The 22919-nt window shown below is 34.0% G+C and overlaps 5 protein-coding genes and 1 pseudogene across 11 annotated transcripts; 4 read left to right on the forward strand and 2 right to left on the reverse strand.

Moving 5' to 3' along the window:
* The first annotated feature begins 1094 nt into the window (after nucleotides 1–1094).
* On the forward strand, nucleotides 1095–4726 carry LOC111298695 (RNA pseudouridine synthase 4, mitochondrial). Of its 2 annotated transcripts, none has more exons than XM_022893422.2 (10): nucleotides 1095–1479; nucleotides 1572–1643; nucleotides 1720–1857; nucleotides 1953–2000; nucleotides 2082–2162; nucleotides 2445–2558; nucleotides 2668–2769; nucleotides 2975–3086; nucleotides 3978–4024; nucleotides 4132–4726. In XM_022893422.2, exons 1-10 carry the CDS (start codon nucleotides 1126–1128, stop codon nucleotides 4489–4491), a joined length of 1428 nt encoding a protein of 475 aa, XP_022749157.2. In that variant the 5' UTR covers nucleotides 1095–1125; the 3' UTR covers nucleotides 4492–4726. The 2 variants fall into 2 exon arrangements, with proteins under 2 accessions (XP_022749157.2, XP_022749158.2); XM_022893423.2 differs by having other exon boundaries at nucleotides 1732–1857.
* A 1907-nt stretch (nucleotides 4727–6633) lies between these two features.
* LOC149514444 (putative cinnamyl alcohol dehydrogenase 1) lies at nucleotides 6634–7213 on the forward strand (the record flags this gene model as incomplete). Its single annotated transcript, XM_089744976.1, has 2 exons — nucleotides 6634–6670; nucleotides 6810–7213. Coding segments are annotated over 2 exons (237 nt in total), but the record flags the coding sequence as incomplete, so codon positions are not given.
* Nucleotides 7214–7543: 330 nt separating this feature from the next.
* LOC111295976 (uncharacterized) lies at nucleotides 7544–13106 on the reverse strand. 2 transcript variants are annotated; one of them, XM_022889922.2, is made up of 10 exons: nucleotides 12822–13106; nucleotides 11811–11878; nucleotides 11265–11290; nucleotides 10555–10645; nucleotides 10057–10152; nucleotides 8733–8801; nucleotides 8472–8530; nucleotides 8260–8382; nucleotides 8044–8115; nucleotides 7544–7966 (listed from the first exon to the last, which is right to left on the reverse strand). In XM_022889922.2, the coding sequence occupies exons 1-10, from the start codon at nucleotides 12909–12911 to the stop codon at nucleotides 7902–7904; spliced, it is 759 nt and encodes a 252-aa protein (XP_022745657.1). In that variant the 5' UTR covers nucleotides 12912–13106; the 3' UTR covers nucleotides 7544–7901. The 2 variants fall into 2 exon arrangements, with proteins under 2 accessions (XP_022745657.1, XP_022745638.1); XM_022889903.2 differs by lacking the exon at nucleotides 8733–8801.
* A 393-nt stretch (nucleotides 13107–13499) lies between these two features.
* LOC111296017 (PRKR-interacting protein) lies at nucleotides 13500–15189 on the forward strand. The gene is made up of 2 exons (XM_022890012.2): nucleotides 13500–13844; nucleotides 14571–15189. The coding sequence occupies exons 1-2, from the start codon at nucleotides 13611–13613 to the stop codon at nucleotides 14844–14846; spliced, it is 510 nt and encodes a 169-aa protein (XP_022745747.2). The 5' UTR covers nucleotides 13500–13610; the 3' UTR covers nucleotides 14847–15189.
* A 144-nt stretch (nucleotides 15190–15333) lies between these two features.
* On the forward strand, nucleotides 15334–19769 carry LOC111295989 (reticulon-like protein B11). Of its 4 annotated transcripts, none has more exons than XM_022889961.2 (6): nucleotides 15334–16182; nucleotides 16487–16667; nucleotides 16963–17104; nucleotides 17203–17272; nucleotides 17365–17534; nucleotides 19361–19769. In XM_022889961.2, the coding sequence occupies exons 1-5, from the start codon at nucleotides 16122–16124 to the stop codon at nucleotides 17532–17534; spliced, it is 624 nt and encodes a 207-aa protein (XP_022745696.1). In that variant the 5' UTR covers nucleotides 15334–16121; the 3' UTR covers nucleotides 19361–19769. The 4 variants fall into 4 exon arrangements, with proteins under 4 accessions (XP_022745696.1, XP_022745680.1, XP_022745721.1 ...); XM_022889945.2 differs by lacking the exon at nucleotides 19361–19769 and adding an exon at nucleotides 18953–19301; XM_022889986.2 differs by lacking the exon at nucleotides 19361–19769 and adding an exon at nucleotides 18953–19301 and having other exon boundaries at nucleotides 17203–17236.
* Nucleotides 19770–19835: 66 nt separating this feature from the next.
* Nucleotides 19836–21754, reverse strand: LOC111295983 (protein TIC 21, chloroplastic-like; annotated as a pseudogene). The gene is made up of 5 exons (XR_016328452.1): nucleotides 21352–21754; nucleotides 20670–20937; nucleotides 20246–20434; nucleotides 20104–20148; nucleotides 19836–19967 (listed from the first exon to the last, which is right to left on the reverse strand). The product of XR_016328452.1 is annotated as a protein TIC 21, chloroplastic-like (transcript).
* Nucleotides 21755–22919: the final 1165 nt, after the last annotated feature.

The raw sequence follows: 22919 nt of genomic DNA on the forward strand, positions 1-22919 counted from the left end.
ATTCCACTCGATTTTTTAAAACTTTAATTTAACATAAGTCTATAATAAATTTTTGTGTAATTTATTTATATTGATCTCATTAAAATTAATAAAAATTTTAAAAAATATAATTTAAAAAAAATCTTATATTTATATTTATATTATATTTTATATATGATTATAAATTTTTATTTGATACAATTTGACTATTAATAAGAATATTTGATTAATCTTTAAATTTTATTTATTTAAAAATATTATTTACTCATTAATAAAATCTTAAATGAAGTCTTCAAAACTTCCAAGTCTCTAGATTTAAGTTTCATCAAGTGCAGATTTTTGTCCAAAATTACATATCTATTGGTTGGTTGTTAATTTAATTTGCTTATAGGTTATATTAAAAATTATTTAATTATAATTGTAATTTCTTTAAATTCATATAATTTCATAAAAAAATATTATTTACTTTTGCATCTAACTACATCATTTATCTTTTTTATTAAATATAAATAATAACAAAGTAAGAATGAAACCCAACTCATAAAATTCAACAATTATAAAATCATAGACTTGAAATAATATCTTACTGACATTATATTAACTTATTGATAAAATAACGATATAATATATTCTATAATTTTATAAACATAAAACTTGCGAATTTAAGATAAAATTATTTTATATATATATATATATATAATATTGTATTTATATAATGAAAGTTGAACTATGATTCCATTGAAAAAATTTTCGGACTAACCTTGGTATTAAATAATATCAATACTGCTTTCAAAAAATAATCCATATAAATTCTAACGAATGATTATTTTTCTTAATGATTGGTGATAAATAATTTTGATTTATTATCATCGGTTTATATGAATTTTTTTTTTTATAGTTAATCGTAACTTAATTTGATTTCTAATTTTTCTCTTTTCAATGCATTACTTCCTCTCTTTGGGTTCCTCTAAACTGGCCCACCTTATTGAACGGTTGGGATCAATTGGGCTGAAGCCCAGTTCAGTTTTCCTTTTCACAATTGGGCCCAAGCCCAGAGGTTTTTTACCATTGAGTTAAACTTAAAACCCCCATTAGTCCTTCCCATAAACCCAAAACCCCACTCCTCTCAACCCGAAAGTCGTGGCCATGTTGGTCGGCCCCAATCTGCTCCGCCGCCTTTTACGTTTACAACCTTCCGCCATAGACGGCGGAAGTGGACTTATCATATCGGTCATCCACCAGTTCCGATCACACTACAGTACAACCGCCGAGTTGTCAGCCGATCACCCAAACGATGAGGGAAATAGTGAGAAGAAAGATAGCAAATGGTTCACGCTACCCCCATTTGCTAAAACCGTCAATGCTTCGGTATTGCGAGCCAAACTAGCCGGAAAATCTCATTTGAAAGAGGCTGATGAATCGACGGCGATCAAGTGGGTTCTGAAATGCTGCCCGGAGCTGCCCAGAAGTCTAGTACAAAAGCTATTTCGTTTAAGACAGGTTTATGTCCATTTGTAAATATTTTTCTTTAAATCCCATAAAAAATTGGTTTTAAGCGTTAAATTAGATAACTTTTCAATTCATTTACACAGGTTCGACGAGAATCCAAAATCGTGGAGGTTTCTCATGATGATTCTCAAGTACAAAGGATTCAACTTAAAAGGGTAATTTTATTTGTAGTTGCTTTATTTTCATGTATTGAGAAATTTTTTCTTTATGATGTTTGAAATTACTGGAAAGGTTGGAGCGAAGGATTCATTGAACATTGGAGATAGAATCTTTCTTCCCATTACTGTCCGAGAGTTTCCAGAGGAGAAACAAGAACATGGCTGCACCGATGAAGAATTGAACTTTATCCGAAACCTGGAGCTTTATAAGGTCTTAACTTAGACTGCCTAAGTTGGTGTAGTAAATATTAAGTTATCTCCTATTCTCATTTCTAACTTATCATCCAGCATCCTATTTGATGTTAGGATCCAGCCATTATTGTTCTCAATAAGCCTCCGGGGATGCCAGTTCAAGTAAGCCATCAGATTTTAATTTGTTTTTCCTCTTTGTATTTCTTATTGTTGATTTCTTTCTATACTTGAATTTTAAAACAGGGTGGTATTGGCATCAAATGGAGTTTAGATGAATTAGCAGCAACCTGGTTATGTTATGATTACTCAGAACCACCTCGCCTGGTGAGTGAATATAAGTGAACTTTGTTACCTGCAAATTTCTAAAATACAATTTGTTTATTTGTTGGTCAAAGTCAAGTTGCATTGTAGATGCACTGTGACCTCAAATTCACCAGTTCATCATATTCCATTCTGTTAGGAAATAGTTGGATGGTAAAGAGCCTTTTTCCATTATACTTGGTATGTTATAAGGGTATATATATATACACATATATATATATATATATATTTGGGTTAATTTTAGAAACCTTTTTTTCTTTGCATGAACATTTTTGCATTAATTAGGTGCACAGACTTGACAGAGATTGCAGTGGCATATTGGTGATGGGGAGAACGCAAACAAGTGCCAGAATTCTTCATTCTGTATTCCGCGAGGAAACAATTGGTGTATCAGAACATGTAACATTCTTTTGTCTGTACTTGCTCTCTGTTGGAAGTCTTACATAATCAGTAGAACCGCAATGTTATTGGTTCAGTTATGCTTAACTTTAGTCTGTCATGTTTTAAGGATTTTGACAATGAGAAAAGAATCTTGCAAAAGAAGTATTGGGCACTTGTCATTGGGTCTCCAAGGCGCCCCAAGGGAACAATTTCTGCTCCACTTCGAAAGGTTAGAATATTCTTGATTCTAGTTACTGTTTTTTTTTTTCCTTGGCCAAGAGATTCTAGGTTGTCCTCTTTTTCCAAATATTAAAACCATTCTTATTATAGATGCTTTGACACTTAAACCATATGCATGTGCTAGTAGACAATGCCTTAGTTGTAGTTAACATGTATTATATTTGCTGAACAATTCTTGGTTTCTGCTGATCTAGGTGGTGGTGGATGATGGGAAATCTGATCGAATCACCGTCTTTGACAATACCAAGATTATGTCATCTCAACATGCAATAACAGAGTATAGTGTCATAAAAACATCATCTCATGGTAACATCCTAGTAGCATTATTTCATGTAATTATATAGAATTTTATATATGAAATAGGAATGAAGAGTTGTCCTGGTTATACCACTTATCATGTGTAAACCTTTTATGACCTCATCCATGGAAATCAAGTGTTGCAACACATGTTTATGCACACACACAGATACAAACCTACATATTTTGACATGCACGTTATGCCACTATAAGAATCATTTTTAATGATGAGTTTTACTTTAGTTTTACTGTTACTATATCTTAAAACATGTTAATCTTTTACCTTTTGGGTTGACAGATATTGTCTGTCCATGTCAAAATGGACATGCCTTCATACTGTGTACACAATCATGCAGTGTTATTCCCAATAAATTCCACTGGTGCAAATTAATAATATTGCAGTAGCAATTTGCCACTGTTCATCTCTGTCGCCCATTGAAATCAATGGAAAATTTGTTCGGAAGTGCTACTTTTTTAAAAAAGTTTTGGTGTATAAAATGTAAATTGGAAATTTGGGGACACATTCTTTTACCTGCTTTTGTCTCTACTCTATTCTTCTATGAGAGAAACTCATTTAGAGTCATTTAGCTTCATGCTGTCTTGTCTCATGTCAAAAACAGGCAAACTGCAAAACAAGCTCATCTGGTACTGAAAGAAAGGTTTTTGATTTTTAGTTATGAGAAATGCATCTAAAGAATTACTTGGAGGACTTGTCCCCATTGATTTCATCTGTTTAAATTTCCATTAGGTTTATCTTTGTGCATTGGAGTATTCAACAACTTCTTGACTATGTTTCAGTTCTGTCCCAAACTCCTAGTTTTACTGTTATTTTTCTTTTTTCCTTTTTCAAATGCAACTCTGGCTTTGCATACCCTTCTTATGCTAGTGATCTTAATGCAGGCTACACATGGTTAGAGCTGTCTCCTCTCACTGGAAGAAAACACCAAGTTTGTATCAGAGCCAAAATCTGCCATTATTTTTGCTGCTTTTTTCTTTTTCCTAAATCACTGTCAATTTTGTAAATCCTTTTTCTACCATATATGCCTTACCACAGCTTCGGGTACATTGTGCTGAGATATTGGGAACACCAATTGTTGGAGACTACAAATATGGGTGGCAAGCTCATAGAAGGTGGCAAAATTTGCCCGAGTCTGATCTTGGAAAGAACTCAAATGAGAAGTTTTCAAAGGAAAACAGTCTCCCTTTTGGCCTCAACATGAACAGTGGAAGCATTTTGGAAAAGCGCCTACGCCTGCACCTTCACTGTAGGGAAATGATCTTGCCAAATGTCTCTCAGGCATTGCAATATCTGCAATCGTCTGCAGATCATGATCTTTCAAAGCTCAAAAGCCTGGAAATAGTTGCTCCATTGCCTTCATACATGCAAAAAAGTTGGGATATCTTGAATTCTTGAGCTATAACTGGGATCTTGCAGGCTTCCAAGTTTGCTATCAATTATTAGTTACTAGAAAATTTTCTACGCGATGCTGCGGAAGATTTTTTTTTTTTTAAATATATATTTACATCTTTTTTTGTATTTTAAAATACATGTCAATTTGAATTATTGATGCAAGTAAAATATAAAAGAATTTATTAATGTCATCAAATGTGGCATGCATATATAAATACTAATAATTTTTCAAATCTAATTCTTAGAGTATATGCATAAAATATATATATATATATATATTTACTTATAACAAATTTCAGCATTTGTAAATTTTTTTATTTTTAAATTGTCTTTTTTCTTTTAAATGCAAATTTTTATGCATCTTCAAAGAAGAGACTAAAGCCTGACCCTGATGAGTCGGGACAATTTTTTTCAATCATTTAAGAATTAAGGTGCTTGTAGACATCGATACTAGGGGCCATTTTCTATATTATAGTCGTTATGATTTGTCTCCTTTCTCTTTAAATGAACTAATGGAGCAGTTGTTATTTGCTTCTTCTTTCTTTCATAAAGATGAATTCAACTGTAATTAATGAGGATTAAGGGATTTATCTCAGTCCAGGGAACGTGGAACAGAAATATGATGATGGGACAGAAATCAATGATGATGAAGTTTTCTTAACAGAATTGTCAAATAGCGGTGGGTGACCTGATCAGAAAGATTAGAAGCAAAATAAAGATAGTTAAGATTATATAATTTGAATTGATATAATATTAAATTTGAATTTGATTTTAAATTTAAAATTTAAAATTTAATTTGAATTTAATCAAAATTTATTTTTTAAGTTCGAACTCGATTCGAAATAAAAATTAAATTATTTTAAGTTTATTAGATTAAATTTTATTAATATATAAAAATAAATTTAAATTTTATATTCGATAAAAATTTTATTATTTATATTCAAATTTAAGTTTAAAATATTTTATTAATTAAAATATATTAAAATATAAAAATTTGATTAGATTCGTGAATTACTTGAATCGAATATAATAATATTTAAATTCGATTGATGAATAAATCAAATTATTTATACTTGAATTTAATTCAATAAAAATAATTTTTATTCTAATAAAATTCTAATTTTATTCTAATAAAATTTTTATAATTTATAAATATTAATTTACGAATATTAATGTATAATTTGTACGTAAAAGACATAAACTCTTGAAAATTTTCCTCGAAATAACAGCTGGACTAGTCCGGGGGTTGTCGAAGCTAACGAGTATTCCATATTTGGTGCAAAGATGTGGCTATACATTAGGAAATGACCCACAAGGAAAAGCTTCTCTTCCAATCATTGCTGATCATGTTTCCAGAAATTAAAATAAAAAATGGTAAAAAACATTTGATAATTAACATAAATTAGCACCAAATAAAATTTGCTTAAATGGAAATAAAGAAATCAAGGTGGGGATAAATCATGTATTAATGTATTTTTAATAGTAACTTTGGTATTGCAATTTACAATACCTTGGTTAAAGGTTAGTCATATTTCTAAAGAGGTAAGTACGTGGCCACCAACCCCTTTGCACTGTGGTCCTATGAAAAAAAAAAAAAAAATTAAGGCAAGTGCGCAACCCGCTCCCTAGTTGTTAAGTCAAAAGAATTCCATATTTGCATGACGCCGGCCAAAATTTCAACTTCTTTCCTGTTTATATATAGCTGGAGTTGGATAGTTGGGTTCCCCGTTATCCCAACTTTCCTCTGTAAACACACACAAAAAATGAAAATTTGACCAAAGTGAAAATGGGTAGCCTTAAAACTGAGAACAACTACAGGATGGGCAGCCAGAGAACCTTCAGGGATCTTGTCTCCTTGCACTTAGACTCTTAGGTTTTCTCTTGTTACTTTTGCTGTTCTTTTTTTTTTTTTTTTTTAACTCTCATTTCTGGTACTTTTACATGATGATTGATGAAACATCATTATTTTTATCTGATAATAATAATTTTCTCAGGAAGACAGGTCCAGATGGTGTTCTTATCAAGGTTATGTGCTGTGGAATCTGCCACACTGATCTTCATCAAACCAAAATGGATCTTGGCATATGGAACTTATTTTTTCTTGGTAAACCTGTGCCTTTTTTTTTTCTTGACAGGTGTTATTAACACCCTCTTCAGTTTGTTGCCCCTATGATCATGCTTGGTGAGTCAAATTCTTTGAGCAAATTTTGTATCCATATTTTTTGTTTTTTTGAGGCCAATAACTAATGCTTCTCATGTTGGCTGCTCTGTTTTTTGCTCTAGCTATAGCTTTTCTGTTTTCTCTGTCCAATATTGTATAGGGAGGGAATCGATTACAGGTACCTTCATTGGGAACATGAAGGAAACAGAGAAGTTGCTTCAATTCTGTAAAGAGAAAGATTTAACCTCAATGATTGAAGTGGTGAAGATGGATTACGTCAACACAGCCATGCAGAGGCCCAAGAAGAATGATGTTCGATACAGGTTCGTCCTGGATGTTGGAAGCAAGCTTGATCAATAGAAAAAGAAAAAAAAAAAAGAGAACTCCTTCAACTAAACATCATATATTTCCTCAACAAATTAAATACATTTTAAAAAACCACTCTGTTTTCTCTGTTTGTTGTTAAAGTGAAAAATGACTCCGTTTTTTGGTTGTTCTGTTTTCTCTGCTTATGCCAGGATAAAGGAAAAATGAATATGAGGTGTTGTTTTCATTTTTTTTATATTAAGATTCATTACCACTAGTTTGGGCGCCAAGAAAATTCAAAATTTCCTTAAGGGTGCTGATTTAGTTGATTACATCATCGATACTTCGCCGTTATTTCATCCTCTTGACCCGTATCTCTCTTATCGTGGAAACTTGATTGAAAACTTGATCACGGTGAGTGCTGTTGACATGCCTCTTAATTCCTCTCCCCTAATATATTCTTCGGCAAGTCAAAAAAGAGCTCGTCAATAATTGGCACAATGTATCAAACAGTGAAATTATCATCTAAACACAGCCCTCAGGTATTCTAATATTTGGAAAAAAACATGTAAAACATAAAAATGCACATCCCATCAGCTATGATTTTTTAGATTTAACACAACGTATATTAATAAAAAACAAAGGGTCAAAGTCATTAAATTTCAAATAGCTTCATTTGATCAATCATCTTGATCACTGACAAATCATTTTCTAACCTCAATTCATTTGGTTCTAATTTCTGCTCCTGCTGGTAAGAAGAAAAAAAAAAAAAAAACCCATGAATAAGGCTACAAAGGCTTTCTTCAGGTTGAGGTTAGCCTTTTTCTCATTTTCTCCTTTATGCTGCATTTCTCCCGTTGCAAACCATAAAGCCTTCTAATATTGATGCAGTCTCCAAAGTACTCACTGATCTTAAAATTGGTGGCTATTCTGAGGGGTTCGAAAATCATATCCTTTGGCTAAAGTAAATGTTCATAAGATACCTCGAAGGATTGAAGCCACTTAAAATCACTGCATGGCAAAAATAAGTCAGTTTCGGTTATGATGCCAATGCAAAAGCAGAATACAGATATCAAGTTGAAACTTACAGATAGGAGAGAGAATGATAACGACACCAATTGGGTAGAGGAAAAATGTTGTTGTCTCCAAAAAGGGAAGTACTGCAGCACAATAGATATGTCAATTCTTTAAGGTAATAATTAGCCGTTTCTTCAAGAGGTTTCATACCAAAAAAAAAATTTATATATATATATAGGCCATTCACCAAACACAGAAAAGAAAAAGAGCAACGAAATGAGCTTTACCGTCATAACCTAAGAAGTTGAGGTAGTGATAGTAAGAAGCAGCCACCATGACAAGCAGATTTGACAGCAATACAGGTATAAAGCCATGGGCTACCAGAAGCGGTGACAGAAAATAATGTATTACTGCCAAATACCACAATATTATTAGTCACATCTTGATCCATTTAGTTATTGAAATTATAAATGAAAGAACCAAACAGACATAAAATTACCATAAAGCATTGCAAACATTGGGAAGAAAGAATTGCAGTGCACATCAAATGCGTACAACCTTCAAGCAAAGGAAAACCGCAGTCAGCACCAGACAATTATTTTAGATACTAATATCCACGAGCTACTATGCTGCTTGAGGAAGATAAAAGTCAAAAGTATTGATGAACCAAATCCATCAATTAACAATTAAACCAACACAAACAGCTCACTCATAGAGATATTAAATTTCTGGATAGTTAGGAAGAAGTCTCCAGACTTGCCATTCAACCCGTTGTTCAACCACATGTGTATTGGGAGCCTCTTCCCGAAGGTAAGCATTTGTCAGGAACCTACATGGAGTCAGGGAGTGAAATTCACCATCAAACAAGTGTACTTCTATGTAACACACAATCCCTATTGCACATAACCGCAGCCTGTATTAAAAAATGCTGTAGAAACTAATCAGCCCAGTACTCCAGGCATACTAGTTCTCTCAACCACTTCATGATGTTCAACTAATAAAGCATAAATTTTGGTTTGCACAATAATGCTAGTGTCAGGGTTGCTTGTATCTGCTTAGCTAGAACAAGTTCTACAGATTTTTTTATTTTTGTATCTTTACATTTGTGCCAGAAGCTTGCAGCATTCTCATATACATACTTACTGTTGTCTTGCAGTTAGTTTTAAACTTTTTCTTATGGAATGAAGATATGCAACAAGCTAATATAAAGGCTATAGTCTCCACATAAAGGTAAATCAATTTACTTTTGGCTACCAATTCCTTGGATATCTCAAGGATTCAAGCCCTGTGAGTAATTTCAAATAAAAGTAATGACAAGCTTGATCTCCCTCCTTTGGTAACATTAATGTCTTCTAGACAGTGAACCACTACCAGGCCTATTCCACAACCATAACTAAATTCCACAAACCTTAAACCACATCTCAATAACTGTGAAACAACTACAGCAGTCTGGTCTAGCCTCGCATCACGTATTATAGCAGTTTTTCCACCCTTTTGAATAAGATGTCAGGTCAAGTAGAGCATGAGAGTCCAATGGTATGATGGTTATGGATCATATTTCAACCAACCCACCTTTGCTCATTTTTAAAACAATTTACATGTTTGAATGAACATTAAATATCAATCTCTGATGCATCTGCCAGAGTATGCAGATAACTCTTGAGTCAAGTTTGTAGTTTTAGAACATAGATGACATTACACTACAGGGTAATTATAGCCATTTGCGGGCAATCAAGCAATTCTTGATTCTAGTAATCAAATAATCAACTAATATGAACCACTAAATTAGATTGTGCTCATCATAGAAGCTAATGCAACACATTTCTGTCGTGCTGCAGTGATAAAGCTGTGTAAAGATAAACATGGCACTGCACAGATATATGTCTACTTCCAAAAGCAGCTGGGCTTTCAAAAAGAACAGCAGGCACAGGCACTAGCTTAATTTATGCAGGTTCACATTTTATATTAACCGCAGATATGTGCTACAATTAAAGTCAATTTTGAGATAACTCAAAGTTAAGTTATTGTTTTTTTAAAAGACACTAGCTCCAGTTAAAACTAACAAAAGAGATACTGGCTCTTACCAACAACATGTAGCCAGAAATATCCCAGCAAGTAAAAAATGGAAAAGCAATACTGAAATAACTACAAAAACAGCATGTGCAGCACTGTGATCATACCTGCATTAAAGAGAAGATAGCAAAACATTACATGACTAGGTCCATAAAATATTTCACAGTACAGTGGAAAAGGTAAAAAGTAAAAGAATTCCAATATATTGGGCACAATGTTTGGGCCAGGATATTACTTGGAAGAGCTTAGCAGTCTCATGATGCTTATGACTACAAATTATCTGAGACTTTCACAAGTGCAACCTAAGAAAATCTTAGAACAAAGATACCATATCAATTATTAGCACCAAAAGCAAGCCAATTTGGAATAAATAAGATTTGAATCTAAGACTAATTCCTATCCAACTGAGGCCTCATCAATCTAAAGGCAAGGATCACTTTTAAGTACCACTAATTAGTAATTCATTTTTGTTATATGCAGCCATGTTTGAAATTGTAAAAGAAACTTACGCAGCACAATAAGCTACTGTTGCAACTGCCAAAAGAAGGCTACAGATTACAACAAAAGCAGGGTCATCACGTGCCCACTGGTTCTTTGTTTCTGAGCCAAAAAGACAAATAAACAACTTTTCAAGTTCATGAGATAGTGGAAAGAATTTAATAAATTCACATCTTTAATGAGTTCATGGACGTGAAATTTAAAACCCAAAAGGAAAACAAGAAAACTATATTTACCCACTAGTTCTAATGTTAAACGAATTACCTAGCATCGTACTCTTACTGACTTAAACGTGCTTTTCATGTATTGCTACTTTTTTAGGGTAGGGGTAGGGGAGGAAAAGGCAAAGGGAAGTGCCTAAAAGCTCACTGCAGTTCCAAATTGAATTCACATTCAGTTAACCACTTGATAGATTACAAGTCAGTTGAAACATGCACTGATTTCAATTTATTATAGCATATACAGCCATATAGGCTTACCAAAGATGATGGCACCTATCACAAGGTAGAAAATTCAATGTGTACAATGTTTTACACTATTGGGAGCTAATTATCAGCAATAACCACTTGACAGAGTACAAGTCAATCGACGAGCAACTACTTTTGCACTAAGTACACCTCTAGGAACAAAAACAGCATGTGTGATTAACAATATTGCTCCTCCAACTTGACATAAACAGATAAAAATAAACAAAACATTCATTAAACAGAAATGGACTTACGTTTGTGATACTTTGTGTGCTGATAGCTGAATCCACCATAGAAATTCATATGCACAATAGAACAAAAAAAATTAGACAAGCACATTTCCAAACTCAAAAGATTTTTTTTCTGCAGATAATCACTTTCACTCCTTCCCCTAATAAAGCCCAAAAAGAACACTTAATAGGTATGAACACAACCAAGCAATAGCAAGGTTCCTGTAGTGGATACAAAAGAGAGCAATATGACACAATCCTATGATCTCTACCCAAACAAAAAGCATACTCAATATTAAAACATAACAATTTCTAGAGAAAAAATTAATAAATGGTAAATGCTCAAAGCCTTCTTAGATAAAGTGGATTACTAGTTGAAATTTCATTTCAAGAATCTCTGAAATTGTATGTAAGCAATGAGAATTAAAAATCAGTCAGCACAAAATGGTGTGTTAAGTACTTTTCTTCTATTCCTGGAATTATATGGACCTAGCAATCAGTAACCAGTTGATAATGAAAATATTGGACTATAAAAAACAAGTGGATTGATGATAATGGGTGGATACTTACACAACCTTGGGTGCAGTACATAGGTGAAGCATTTGCCAGAATGTATATTCAATATCCATTTGTTGCCACTAGAAGAACAAACAAAGGAAAATGGAACATGATGAGATAAAGCAACCATATACAGCAAAGATGCTCATGGAGAATGCAATGGAAATGACCCCATGCATCCTAAGCCAAGTTAACTGCATATTTTGTTTCATTGGATGTTCAGCATTGACGGCTGCTACATTTTAACATACTACATAGAACATAGAAATTTGAAAATTTTCACATTATGTGACTTTCCATTTCATGAAAGAATGAAGCAATGGAAAATCAACTGCTTACAAGCAGCTATACCAGAGACAAGCAATCAAATCTAGGTGAAATAAATAACAACATATAAAAAGAAAAAGGAAAAGCAAGAGTTCACATTAGACATCAGTTCGCTTAGGAGGTCTAAACTGATCAAAAGTTCGCAAAATTATCCCGTGAGTGCTCAAATTTAACTTGGCAAAGACATATATCAAAGTCAAAAGTCAAATTATTCATTTCATTAGAAAATTGCCGCTGAATTACTAGAGATTCGAAGAGAAACAATCCAGCTAGTGTTACTTCGATGTATTTCCAGGAGGAAACACGTGAATTGCTAACGGATCCAAAGTCTTATTATTAAGAAATTACTTAATTCTGTCCTCATTGCTTCTCCCTTATTGAAATTAGAACTGAATTATTGAATTCACATTGATCACTTCTCTCTTATCACTTCCAAAACTTAAGTCCACTCATTAATGACAGACATTACCGACCAATAAATCCTTAAATTGAAATAATAAAAATAAGGGAAATTTGTGAATTTCATCAAGCACTAGAGCAGAGACATCATGAAATGACAGCAAAAATGGATTAAAAAAAAAAGCAACATCGACAAGTTCTATTCCTAATTAGATCATGATTCGAACTATATATATATATATATATATAAATTAGATGAAAATGAAGATCAGATCCAGCGAGAGTGAGAGATTGGACCTTGACAATTCGACGGAGGTACTGAGGGAACATGGGGTTAGGTCGAGACGCGGAAGACGACGAGCGCGTTTTGCTAACCGTTGGTAACATCTTTTTTCCTCTTGCAGCTGTTCGATTTGCTTCTTCGATCGAGAATTTGTTGGGATGTCTTTTTTTTTTTTTTTACAGTTCCGAGTCTCTCTCACTTGAGAAGAGAAGACGGAAACGTTAAAACGACAACTACGACGACGACGACTCTATTTCTCTGTGTCTCTCGCTCTCGCTCTGACGAGGCATCGACCCGCCACCTGCCCTGCCTAATTGCCCATAAGTTAACTTGGACAGATGAACTGCTTTTGTGAGATGGGCTTCAGATTCGGCTCAGAGAAACCAAACCCATGTTCGTTCGGGTTAGATGATTTCTATGGGTTTGGGTTAGACTTATGGGCCTAGGGCTTCAAAGACATGTTTGTCGTTCATAGCTTATTTTATTATTACTATTCACTTAGTTTGATAGATAAATCTTAGCTTTTTTATTATTTTAAATTTTTTTTATTATTTTTTTTATAAATAAAAATAAAAGCATCCACCAAACAAAACCTTACTAATCGTTACTCCTCCATTAACTTTAACATAGTTTCTAAGATCCATAAAAACCCAAAAGAGTAAGAAACTGAACAAGGAGGTCCATTTAGAGCCCAGCCCATTGTTATTAAGCAGAGACGGAAACATCGAATCGAGAATAAACAGAAATATCAAATCTGCCAAGAAACCCCAAAATTCGACGATTGTTAGGGTTTTTGCCACAAGATGTCGACGGGCACGCCAAAGGATGGCGACTCTAAATTTGCGCTAGCGGAGCAAAGACCAGGACTTCCGCCACGGCCTCCATCGGCGGCGATTGTAGAGTACGAGAAGCCGGCATTCAAGGAGGAGGAAGAGGACCTAGAGGTGAAGCTCCGCCGCATTATAGAGAATGTCCCCGTCCGCGTTAGCAATACCTCCGGAAGTTCTGCTGGTTCTGGGTCCGGTGATTTCCACCAGGTATTTTATTACTATAAGTATCCATTAAAAAAATGTATGGTTTTGTTTTCATGCCTTGCCTACTACCTCTTAACTGGGGCTTGCTTTGTTAGTGGATTGGCTGATGAAATAGCTATTGCTTGTGTGAAAGTTTAAAGATTGTTGATCGGTTTGTTTTGGGTATCTTTAGATTTTATGGGAAATATAGTTGTAGGATGGTTAATTGGGCATCATTTCACTCTAGGCACTAAATCTACAGCTAGGAGTGCAACACTTAGCCTTCTTCAATGTTCTGAAAGTGCAATACCAGACTTTCCTCTCGACAGGAGTATGATTAGCTAAGTTTTGAGAAGTTTCGTTGTCATTTTGTTGAAATTGTTATTTATGTTTAAGATTTAATTTTTGCTTGAAGGTTTCTTCTAACTTACCTGAGACATAGCCTTTTTTAGTTTTAGCATATGATTGAAGGACAGTTTTGTGCTTCCCTTTGGGTGTTTGCAATCTCTATGCTTGTTAGGGCAATTGGGATGCAATGGAATCTTTTTTCTTTTCTTTTAGATTGGTGCAGCATATGATGTCTTAATGTATAAGCATCTTCGTGAGCTAGTTTTGAGTGCACATTGTAAAATTTCGAGTGCATATAATTGTTTGGAAAATATTGGTATGTAAAATTAGGTGACTTACCAGCCTTCCTTCCAAATCTTCTTTCTTTTATTCTCAAAGTAAGTTTTCTGTCTGTTGCTACAGTATCGGCAGATGAGACGGAAAGAGCAAGACAGGCTTGCGAGAATGGATGCTGACTACCAGAAAAGGAAGGAAATAGCTGAGTTTAACTTGAGGAGGGAAGAAAGATTGAAAGCTGCTGAGGAACGAACAGCAAAGAAGCGCTTGAAACGCCAAAAGAAAAAGCTAAGGAAAAAGGAGAAGAAGATGAAATCAAGTGCTGAGGGAGAAGAGAACAAGAAGGAAGAGTCTTCAGATGATGAAGGGGATTCTGAAAATGATGAAGAAGCATCACAATGAACAAATTTTCACTTGATATTTATGCTCAGACCTTGGTCCCATGAACTTGGCTCCAACTAGAAGGAATCAGATACACCAACATCGAGATATTGTGGTTCAGTTGTTCTTATTTATACTGATTTGGTTTTCCTTGTGTATATACTTGTGAGCAGTGAAAGCTTGAGGAGTGGGGGATCCAAATGAACAAGGTCTGAAATGTTTGATTTCTTTTGCTTATTCTGACTGACAAGATTGAATGCCTTCACCACCTTTAGATGCAGTTCTGCCGTTAAGAACATATTAAATGAGCTCATTTGATGCCTGTTATATGCTTTCAAATTTTTGTTGGCTTAAGAAAATTGTATATTTACTGGCCCTACTTGTTTGCTGTTCTAGATCATGAAACCAGTGACAAATCTATTAAAAATCAGGAAGATATCTGTTTCAAAATAAGTGTTTACTTGGGTACTAAGTTAATGATGACATTAGTTTGGTCAATCTTTGCCTAATGTTTAATTAATCCTGGTTGACTGGACCCATGCTGCGGTATAGAATACTTGTTACTTTTACGAGGGATGGAAGTTATTATGGGACGAAAGTGGGTGGTTGATGATTTGATCTACCCGTCATGTGCAATTGTTACTGTTACCAGTGGCCACCAGGGCACCGGAAGCAAATATGCAAGATAGCTCTGCTGGTCCAGTTCATCAGCTGCTGCCTACTGGTTTGTTTTTTCTTGTTGGTCTATCGTTCACATCACCTATCGCTATTTCTGGTGCGATAAGTTGAGAGAAGCTAAGGTTTCAGTCGACATCAAAACTATGCTCTATATAATACATCTACATTGTAACCAAAGCTAAGGAGTCTGCGTAAGCCCTACGGCTATGATTTATGCCAATTTGAATCTGGTTTATCAAATTCTAAAGAGAAAAAAGAAAAGCGTAATCCAATTGATTTTAATAGTTCAATTTCTACTTCTTAATTGTACAGTGTAATGTTGATGTGATCTCACCATTTCATACGTGCTTAGCTCTACATGATTTCATGGTGTCCTAGTAAATTATGGATATCCAAAAAAGAATCTAGTAAATTATCGAAATCATGATACTGAATTTCATGATACGAATGGTGGCGATAGCTGAACAGATAATAGGCCGAATGAGCCCATCTCAAGTTAAGTGCGCAAAGCCCATGACCTGACCTGTTCACTCTCTCTCCTTTTCTCCCTCCCTATTCTCTGTCCCTCTCCTCTCCTCTAAAATCAATTGCAGAAGAAACGAAAACAGCAATCGTCCCATGGGAGATTCCAACCCAACTCCTCGCATATCAGTTCATCAAGCTCTTGGTGGTGGCCTAGGTCTCCTCTCTTTCTATACCTTTAAATATATTCGCAGCATATTCATACATATACCCAGCAGCCTCTTCATTTCATTTCCAGATAGATCTGTTTCACTTTCATTAACGCTTACACGATCATTTCTATAAATGAATTTTTTCCGAATTCTAATATTTCAGAAAATATGCGTTAATTATATTTTTCAACAACACCCCTTTTCATTTTTAAATTTGGTTTGCGTGATTCTGATTTATTCTCGATTGTTCTTGTTCTTTTATCTTTTGTGTTGGGGTTTATTTAAATTTTTTTTTTGTCTTGTTGGCAGTTGCTGATGTGCTATTGTGGAGAAAATGGTGTGGCGGCGTTGTGATGCTAGCCTCGGCAACTACGTTTTGGTACTTATTCGAAAGAGCTGGTTATAATTTCTTGTCTTTTGTGGCCAATGTTTTATTGCTCCTTGTTGTTATTCTCTTCTTCTGGGCTAAATCTGCTTCCCTTCTCAACAGGTATTTCCCATTTCTAACACCCTCTTTAATCTTTTCTTTACTTGCTGTTTATTTCATTATTCTTATTATCTTCACCGTTTCTATGTATTCCATTGCATGCTATGTTGGGCAATACTCGCACCCAGAAAAAGAAAAATTTTTAATTCTTTTTTATGAGAACAGCATATGAGGATATGTTAGAGGAAAAAAGAAATTAAAAATTTATCAGAGATTCTTTTTGAGAAGGGAAAATGGAAGTTATGGTATCGTTTTGGTTTGGGTTTGATGTGGAAAGTGATTGTGCTTTCTGATGCAGACCTTTGCCGCCACTTCCTAATTTGGAAATTTCTGAGAAGACTGTTGGGAAGGTTGCAGATGAGTTACAAGTATGGATCAATTTTGTATTATCGATTGTACATGACATTGCCGTTGGCAGAAATTTGAAACTTTTTCTTAAGGTTAGGCTTTGACTTTTTATTAGTACAATTTCCGTTGGCTTGGTATAAAACTTTAAAATGTCTGCATTTCAAAATTTGTAACATATCTGCTTGCTCAGGTTGCTGTTTGCTTGTGGTTAGTATCATTCATTGGTAGTCTCTTCAACTTCCTCACTCTGGTCTATATTGGTGAGTTTTATGAGACCCTAGTCGTTTCTATAACAGTGATGATTCCTTTAACTTTATTCATATATGCTTATTTCATTAGATATGTTCTGCAGGGGTTATTCTTAGTCTATCAGTTCCTGTAGCATATGATAAGTACCAGCACCACATTGATGAGAAGCTTTCTGTAACACACAGAATCATTCAAACACACTACAGGAAAATTGATGAAACAGTATTAAGGAAGTTTCCTTTGCCCTCAAACAAGGAAAAGAAGATGCAGTAGGTAATTTACTTCCTTCTCTCTCCCATTTTGCTTATCATTTTAGTCTAAATAACTGAGATGCAAGCATTTTTGACAATGTTTGGGTTGCATTAATTTGGATTATGAAACTGTTTAATTATTCTGTGTTAAACTGAATGCTTATAGTCTCATACCACATATTAATTATGGCTCCAATAAATGCATATCTAATGACCTGTTACCTACCCAGGAAAAGTTATGTAACTGCCAAATCAGGGAATTAGCGTATTAAAGATTTAATGATCCTCTGAAGTTTCATCCCTCAAGCATGGCATGCTCTCTAGATTCACATCTTTGGGGAAGATGTTGCTCTTTTACAATTTAAGATTATAGTTGTTTCTAGTCATTTTGGTTTATTTGGGGCTGTTTATGATTTTCCTGGATTTCTCCCTCCTGCTATAATTGATCTCTAATTTATGCATAGTGCCTGATCTTAAAATCGGAAGTTCTTTGCATGAGAATGTGATTTTAATTTGAAGGCCTATTCTAAAATGCATTTATTTTACTAATTCTGAACTGGTTTCTTCTTCAGTTGGTTTTTGTTGTAATTAATCAATAAATGCATTTTATGCTTATTCGGCGTGTCTGCTAAATGTATAAAACTTTCTCCAACATGTAGATAAAATCTGCTGGTTTAAGTTGTCTCGTAATGCTTACTCATTGAAGCCTGCAAATATGTTCTTGGTTTGAGCACATGGACATACTTTTAGGAGGGCATCTAACTTAACATTTTGGATTTTACTGGATAAAGTATGAACAATGATCAAACAAAAGAGTTTGTAGTCTATTATCCATGCAAAGTGAACCCTCATACTTTGCTTTATATTGAACTAATGCTTGGAAAAATAGGTCATTATAATATCACAAGACATTCGCCTTTCACTATTTAAGAGTTTTTAGATGTTGAATATCATTATTTTTATCTTCAAAATTATCCGTGTTTTCTATGGGAATTGGGATGTGATCCCTAAATGAAAAAAAAAACTGTAATGTTTACTTGAGCATACTTGCCCAAAAGTCAGTTTATCCACTTGGAAAACCTGCCAAGTGAGCTTATTATCAAACTGTGATTTGTCTTGATAGAAAAATCATGTACTTTCATTGTTTCTAAATTGAATAATTTTAGCAACAAGTCTTCTAGGCACATGATGTCCAGAATAATTAATGTTAAAATGAAACTCGCAGGTAAAGGCAGGCAAGGTTTGAGACCTTTTGATGTGATAAGCATAGACACTGATTTTACTAGTAGCTTTGCTTGCTGCACTTCTAAGACAAAATGCTAAATTATTAAGCCATTATTGTCTTGTTTGGATTGGCTTGTTGCCTCACCTTGCCCTTCTTTGTTTATCACTCTCTCTCTCTTTCTCTCTCTAAGGCATATGTACTCTTATTTTATTCAGGGTGTTCAGGTGGTTAAGTCTGTGACCAGGTGCATAGGATTGGGTTTTCCAAGATATGAAGCTTTTGATTTCTTTTTTGCTCGGATGCCATCAGTTTTCCTATGCTATTCGAGTTACCTATCTTTAGGAGTAGGACTAACCTTTATAACTTATGTTTTTCGGAGAAGATTCAACTTTTTCTTGTTTTTCCCCGTTGCCGGAACCTGTATTCTTTGTTTAGTCTTCGCCTGCAGTTTATACCTTTGTGGTTATATTTTACCTGTTCATTTGGGTTGGACAAAAATATCTTCCACTGGTGGAGGAAACTTGCATATGGCAATGGAATCCAAGCTTATACAATATTTTCCTATATTAGCCTTTGATCATCTCTATCTAGTGAAGGAGAGGTTGAGTTGTTGCATGGTGCAGGTTTTATATTCTGGGAGAATTATGTAGTGTGTGTGTGCGCACCCATAGGCGTTATTTAAGGACATGATCACTTCATCACGATGTCTCCGGCACTCCGGTGCAGGCCTGGACGTTATTTTAACAAATAAAGGCTTTCGGACCTTTCCATTTCAACCACTTCATTTGAGGGTGAATTTCCAGGGCCATGATGGTACCGTAAAAGATTGATCTGTTTTCCAAAGGTTTGCTTTTCCACCCCCTTGGAGTTCCCCTTCCTAACAATGAATAAGCCTTCGTTATTTCAAATCCTCTTTCCCAATGAAAATAACTTGTAATTAAATCATTGTCCCATGCTGTATTGAGACATGTATTTATTAATAAAATTGCAAAAGATGGCTTGTGAAGCGGCTGTCAGATCTTAGAAGTGAAATACCTGTCAAACAGCTTGTAAAATCGAATTTAACAACTCTACATTTCAACTATTATGGCTACAAAATCATGTTCCAGCAGAAGCATCAAATTCTTGATATTTACCAAGGAAGGCAGAAGTTATGCAACCCTGGGAACTGGAATACTGCCTGAATGAGGTAATGTCACTGAACGCAACAGTTCCAGTGTTAGCTGATGCCTGCACGAGAAAGAGATTCATAAGGACATGAAATAACGAAGGCTATTTCTCATTGCAAGTTTGTCCTAGATCAATAAGTCTATATTGGCTGTTAACACTTTTCAGTTCAGTTGACTATGAATCAAGAATCCTGTACAATAATTCCAACTTGATAAGCACAAGTGTTCCTCAGTTTTAGTAACTAAGTCTCAATTTCACAAACAGGAGTCTAGTTCGGTTAAACTTAAAGATATTTCATTAGGAAGCTCAAATTAGATTAAGCACCTGCACCAAGAAACATCCAATGCGAGAACTGAACTATAGCCAGGAGAAATTCATTGGTAATAGGGATTTGTGGAGGAAGTTAAAGCCTTAGCTAATAGTAAGCCCACTGTTGCTTGCATGCCAAGAATAGCAGCCCACATTCCTAGAAGATTCGTAACTATTCCATTTTTCATGCTTTTCACAACATCAGCACGAGGAAGAGCCTGAAAACCCAAGGGGAAAATTATGATTTCCTGAAAATTGAATAAGGAAACAGGCATTAATCAAAGCTCAAATAAGCCCTGAATTTGGACAATGCCTAACCATAATCTAATCTTCCAAACTCAAAAGCAATCCTACACATAATAAGCAACTAAATCAAGATGAAGCTCAAATAGATCACTACAAGTCTAGGGATCACATACTTTAAACTATCAACACAATTTCAACTCACAATACCTTTGAAGGATCATTAGCAGTTTTCTTGAGTTTCTCAGAAAGCCGAATATACCCACAAAGGACCAAAAAACTAATATGAATGCAGCCACAATTCCTCCGGCAGTAGCATAAAAAGTAGCAGGTGATGTGATTTTCCCAGTAATAACAACAGAAAATGAAAGTATCACCGCTGACACTACAGAGCATACCAACTGTCCCCAAAACCCTAAATTGCCCAATCGCTTAAAGTACCTCGACCGCTCGACGTGCTCTCTAACCTCTTCAAAACCTGCACCAGTTCGTTTAAAAATCCTTATCCTAACTCATTTTAAAAAAAAAAAAAAAAACCTTCATTTACAGTCTACTAGAAGCAAAACCCCTCTAAACAGTAAACAATCCAAAATTAACCCACAGCATTTCTACTAGTTCTACTGTTGTAGCTGTTATCTTTGTTTTATGTTTCTGATTACATGAACAATGCTGAATCCTGGTTACATTTCTTCTGTTTTTTCAAGATTTTTTTAACTACCCAGAATATAATATATCACAAAAATTTTACCAAGCTAAACCAAAGAGCAGAAACCCAATTGGGTAAAGGTGAAACTTAAACACCCACTAAGTCAGACCCAATTAAATACTAGAGTTTTTGACCCAGTTAAAATGGGCAAAATCTGATATTAAGAAAAGGAAAGTGAGGGGTTACATGAGCTAGCTTTGCCTTGTCAGTATCTTCTAGGGGAGGTAAAACTAGGCGAAACTGGGGAAGAAGAGACTCTGCTCATAAAAAGCGAAGATCTTTTATCATCGAAAGGATCGTAGGAAGCGAAGAAGGACAAGAGAGGCTTTGGTTTCAGAGTTTTTAGTGAAGTAAGAAAATTTGGAGGAGAGAAAGAGAGAGAGCGGTGGTCGGAGACCGTACGGCTGGAGGGGACCCACTGCCACCGCACAAATGCCGGAGCGAGCTGCCGGCGACAATAGCATTTGCATGACGATTAGATGGAGTCGTTTATCGATTTGTAAAGTTCATGGTAAAATTTTGTACAAAAAACAAAAAAGAGGTTCACGATAATTAAATAAAATTAAAAAATTATGTTTTGAAAATTCAATTAACGAAATTATATAGTATACAAAATATTAACGGATGAAATCTAGGTGATTGTTGCATGATGGAAATTTACCATGATTTTTAATTAAAAATTTCATTTTTAATTTTATATTTTATTTGATGATATAAATGATTTTTTTGGGCGTTTGATATATATGAAAATGATTTGTAAATAATTTACCTTTAGTAAATTAGAAAGTGTGAAAAATGTTAAGGGCGTGTTTGGAAGTAGACTTTTGAAAATTTGAAGAATTTTAAAATGTTAGTATTTTAAAATGCATCTGTTCAAAATAATAAAGTTTATAATTACATTGTTTAGATAATTATTTTTTAAAAAATAATTTTAAATATTGAAATTTAATGAGATAAAAAATATTATAATAGATAAATAATGCAATTAGAGATAGAAAAAGTAAAATATTTTTAAAAAATAGGTAATATAAGTGTAATTAGATTTGTAAAAATGTGTAGATATTACTAATAATATAAAAAATTAAAAAAATTATAATAAGTTTTTTTAGTTAAAATTAAAGAAAATACAAATTATGTAAAAAAAATAGTAAATGTTTACTTCTTACAATAATAACAAAAAATTATACAAATTTCACCCCATTATGTGAAATTTGAAAAAAAAATTTTGAGCCTCCAACAATTCTTTATTCAAATTTTAAGAATTTTTACAATTTCAATTTTTATTTGTCAAACAAATTAATTTTATTTTAAAAATTTAAAAATATTTTTACAAATGAAATTTCTTCTTAAAATTTTTCATTCAAACACATCTTAGAAGTGCAGTACTACTTTTATAAAATAAAAATCATGAAAAGTATAGAAATTTGTTGTAATTGGTTTAAAACCAAATATGCATTAGTTTCTAAAGAAAAGTATCCCTCCAATCCCAGTGAAGTACAAAATTGTTGAAATGTATTAATATATTATTGAATTGAATTTTATAGTCTAAATTATTTGTGAAAGGAGTTGAGAATTGAGACCCTGTTTTGTCCAACTGTTACTTGGCTGAAGTGTTAATAAGCCAAAACGCAATCAACATTCACAAGCTCAACAGCCGCATTAAGGTTTTGTGTGGGGTTGAAGGGTGGCTATTTTTACAGTACAAAGTGATTATCAAGTGTTCATGCAAACAAAACAATCAATCATTGTTAAGA

This window comes from Durio zibethinus, chromosome 16 (genome assembly GCF_047325235.1).
Source record: "Durio zibethinus cultivar Kanyao isolate XHJ-2024 chromosome 16, ASM4732523v1, whole genome shotgun sequence".
Taxonomy (NCBI): Eukaryota; Viridiplantae; Streptophyta; class Magnoliopsida; order Malvales; family Malvaceae; genus Durio; species Durio zibethinus.

Bases quoted from the DNA above. Each gene is read 5' to 3' on its own strand.
- LOC111295976 (XM_022889922.2), bottom strand. From the start codon at position 12,911: ATGTTACCAACGGTTAGCAAAACGCGCTCGTCGTCTTCCGCGTCTCGA. The intron at 11,291-11,810 runs GTAAGTATCCAC...TGGTGGATTCAG, and splicing joins TGTACTGCACCCAAGGTTGT to CTATCAGCACACAAAGTATC. The intron at 10,153-10,554 runs GTAAGTTTCTTT...TCTTTAATGCAG, and splicing joins ACAGTAGCTTATTGTGCTGC to GTATGATCACAGTGCTGCAC.
- LOC111296017 (XM_022890012.2), top strand. From the start codon at position 13,611: ATGTCGACGGGCACGCCAAAGGATGGCGACTCTAAATTTGCGCTAGCG. The intron at 13,845-14,570 runs GTATTTTATTAC...CTGTTGCTACAG, and splicing joins GGTCCGGTGATTTCCACCAG to TATCGGCAGATGAGACGGAA.
- LOC111298695 (XM_022893422.2), top strand. From the start codon at position 1,126: ATGTTGGTCGGCCCCAATCTGCTCCGCCGCCTTTTACGTTTACAACCT. The intron at 2,001-2,081 runs GTAAGCCATCAG...ATTTTAAAACAG, and splicing joins CTCCGGGGATGCCAGTTCAA to GGTGGTATTGGCATCAAATG. The intron at 4,025-4,131 runs GTTTGTATCAGA...GCCTTACCACAG, and splicing joins TCACTGGAAGAAAACACCAA to CTTCGGGTACATTGTGCTGA.
- LOC111295989 (XM_022889961.2), top strand. From the start codon at position 16,122: ATGGGAGATTCCAACCCAACTCCTCGCATATCAGTTCATCAAGCTCTT. The intron at 16,668-16,962 runs GTATTTCCCATT...TTTCTGATGCAG, and splicing joins TCTGCTTCCCTTCTCAACAG to ACCTTTGCCGCCACTTCCTA. The intron at 17,105-17,202 runs GTTAGGCTTTGA...CTGCTTGCTCAG, and splicing joins ATTTGAAACTTTTTCTTAAG to GTTGCTGTTTGCTTGTGGTT.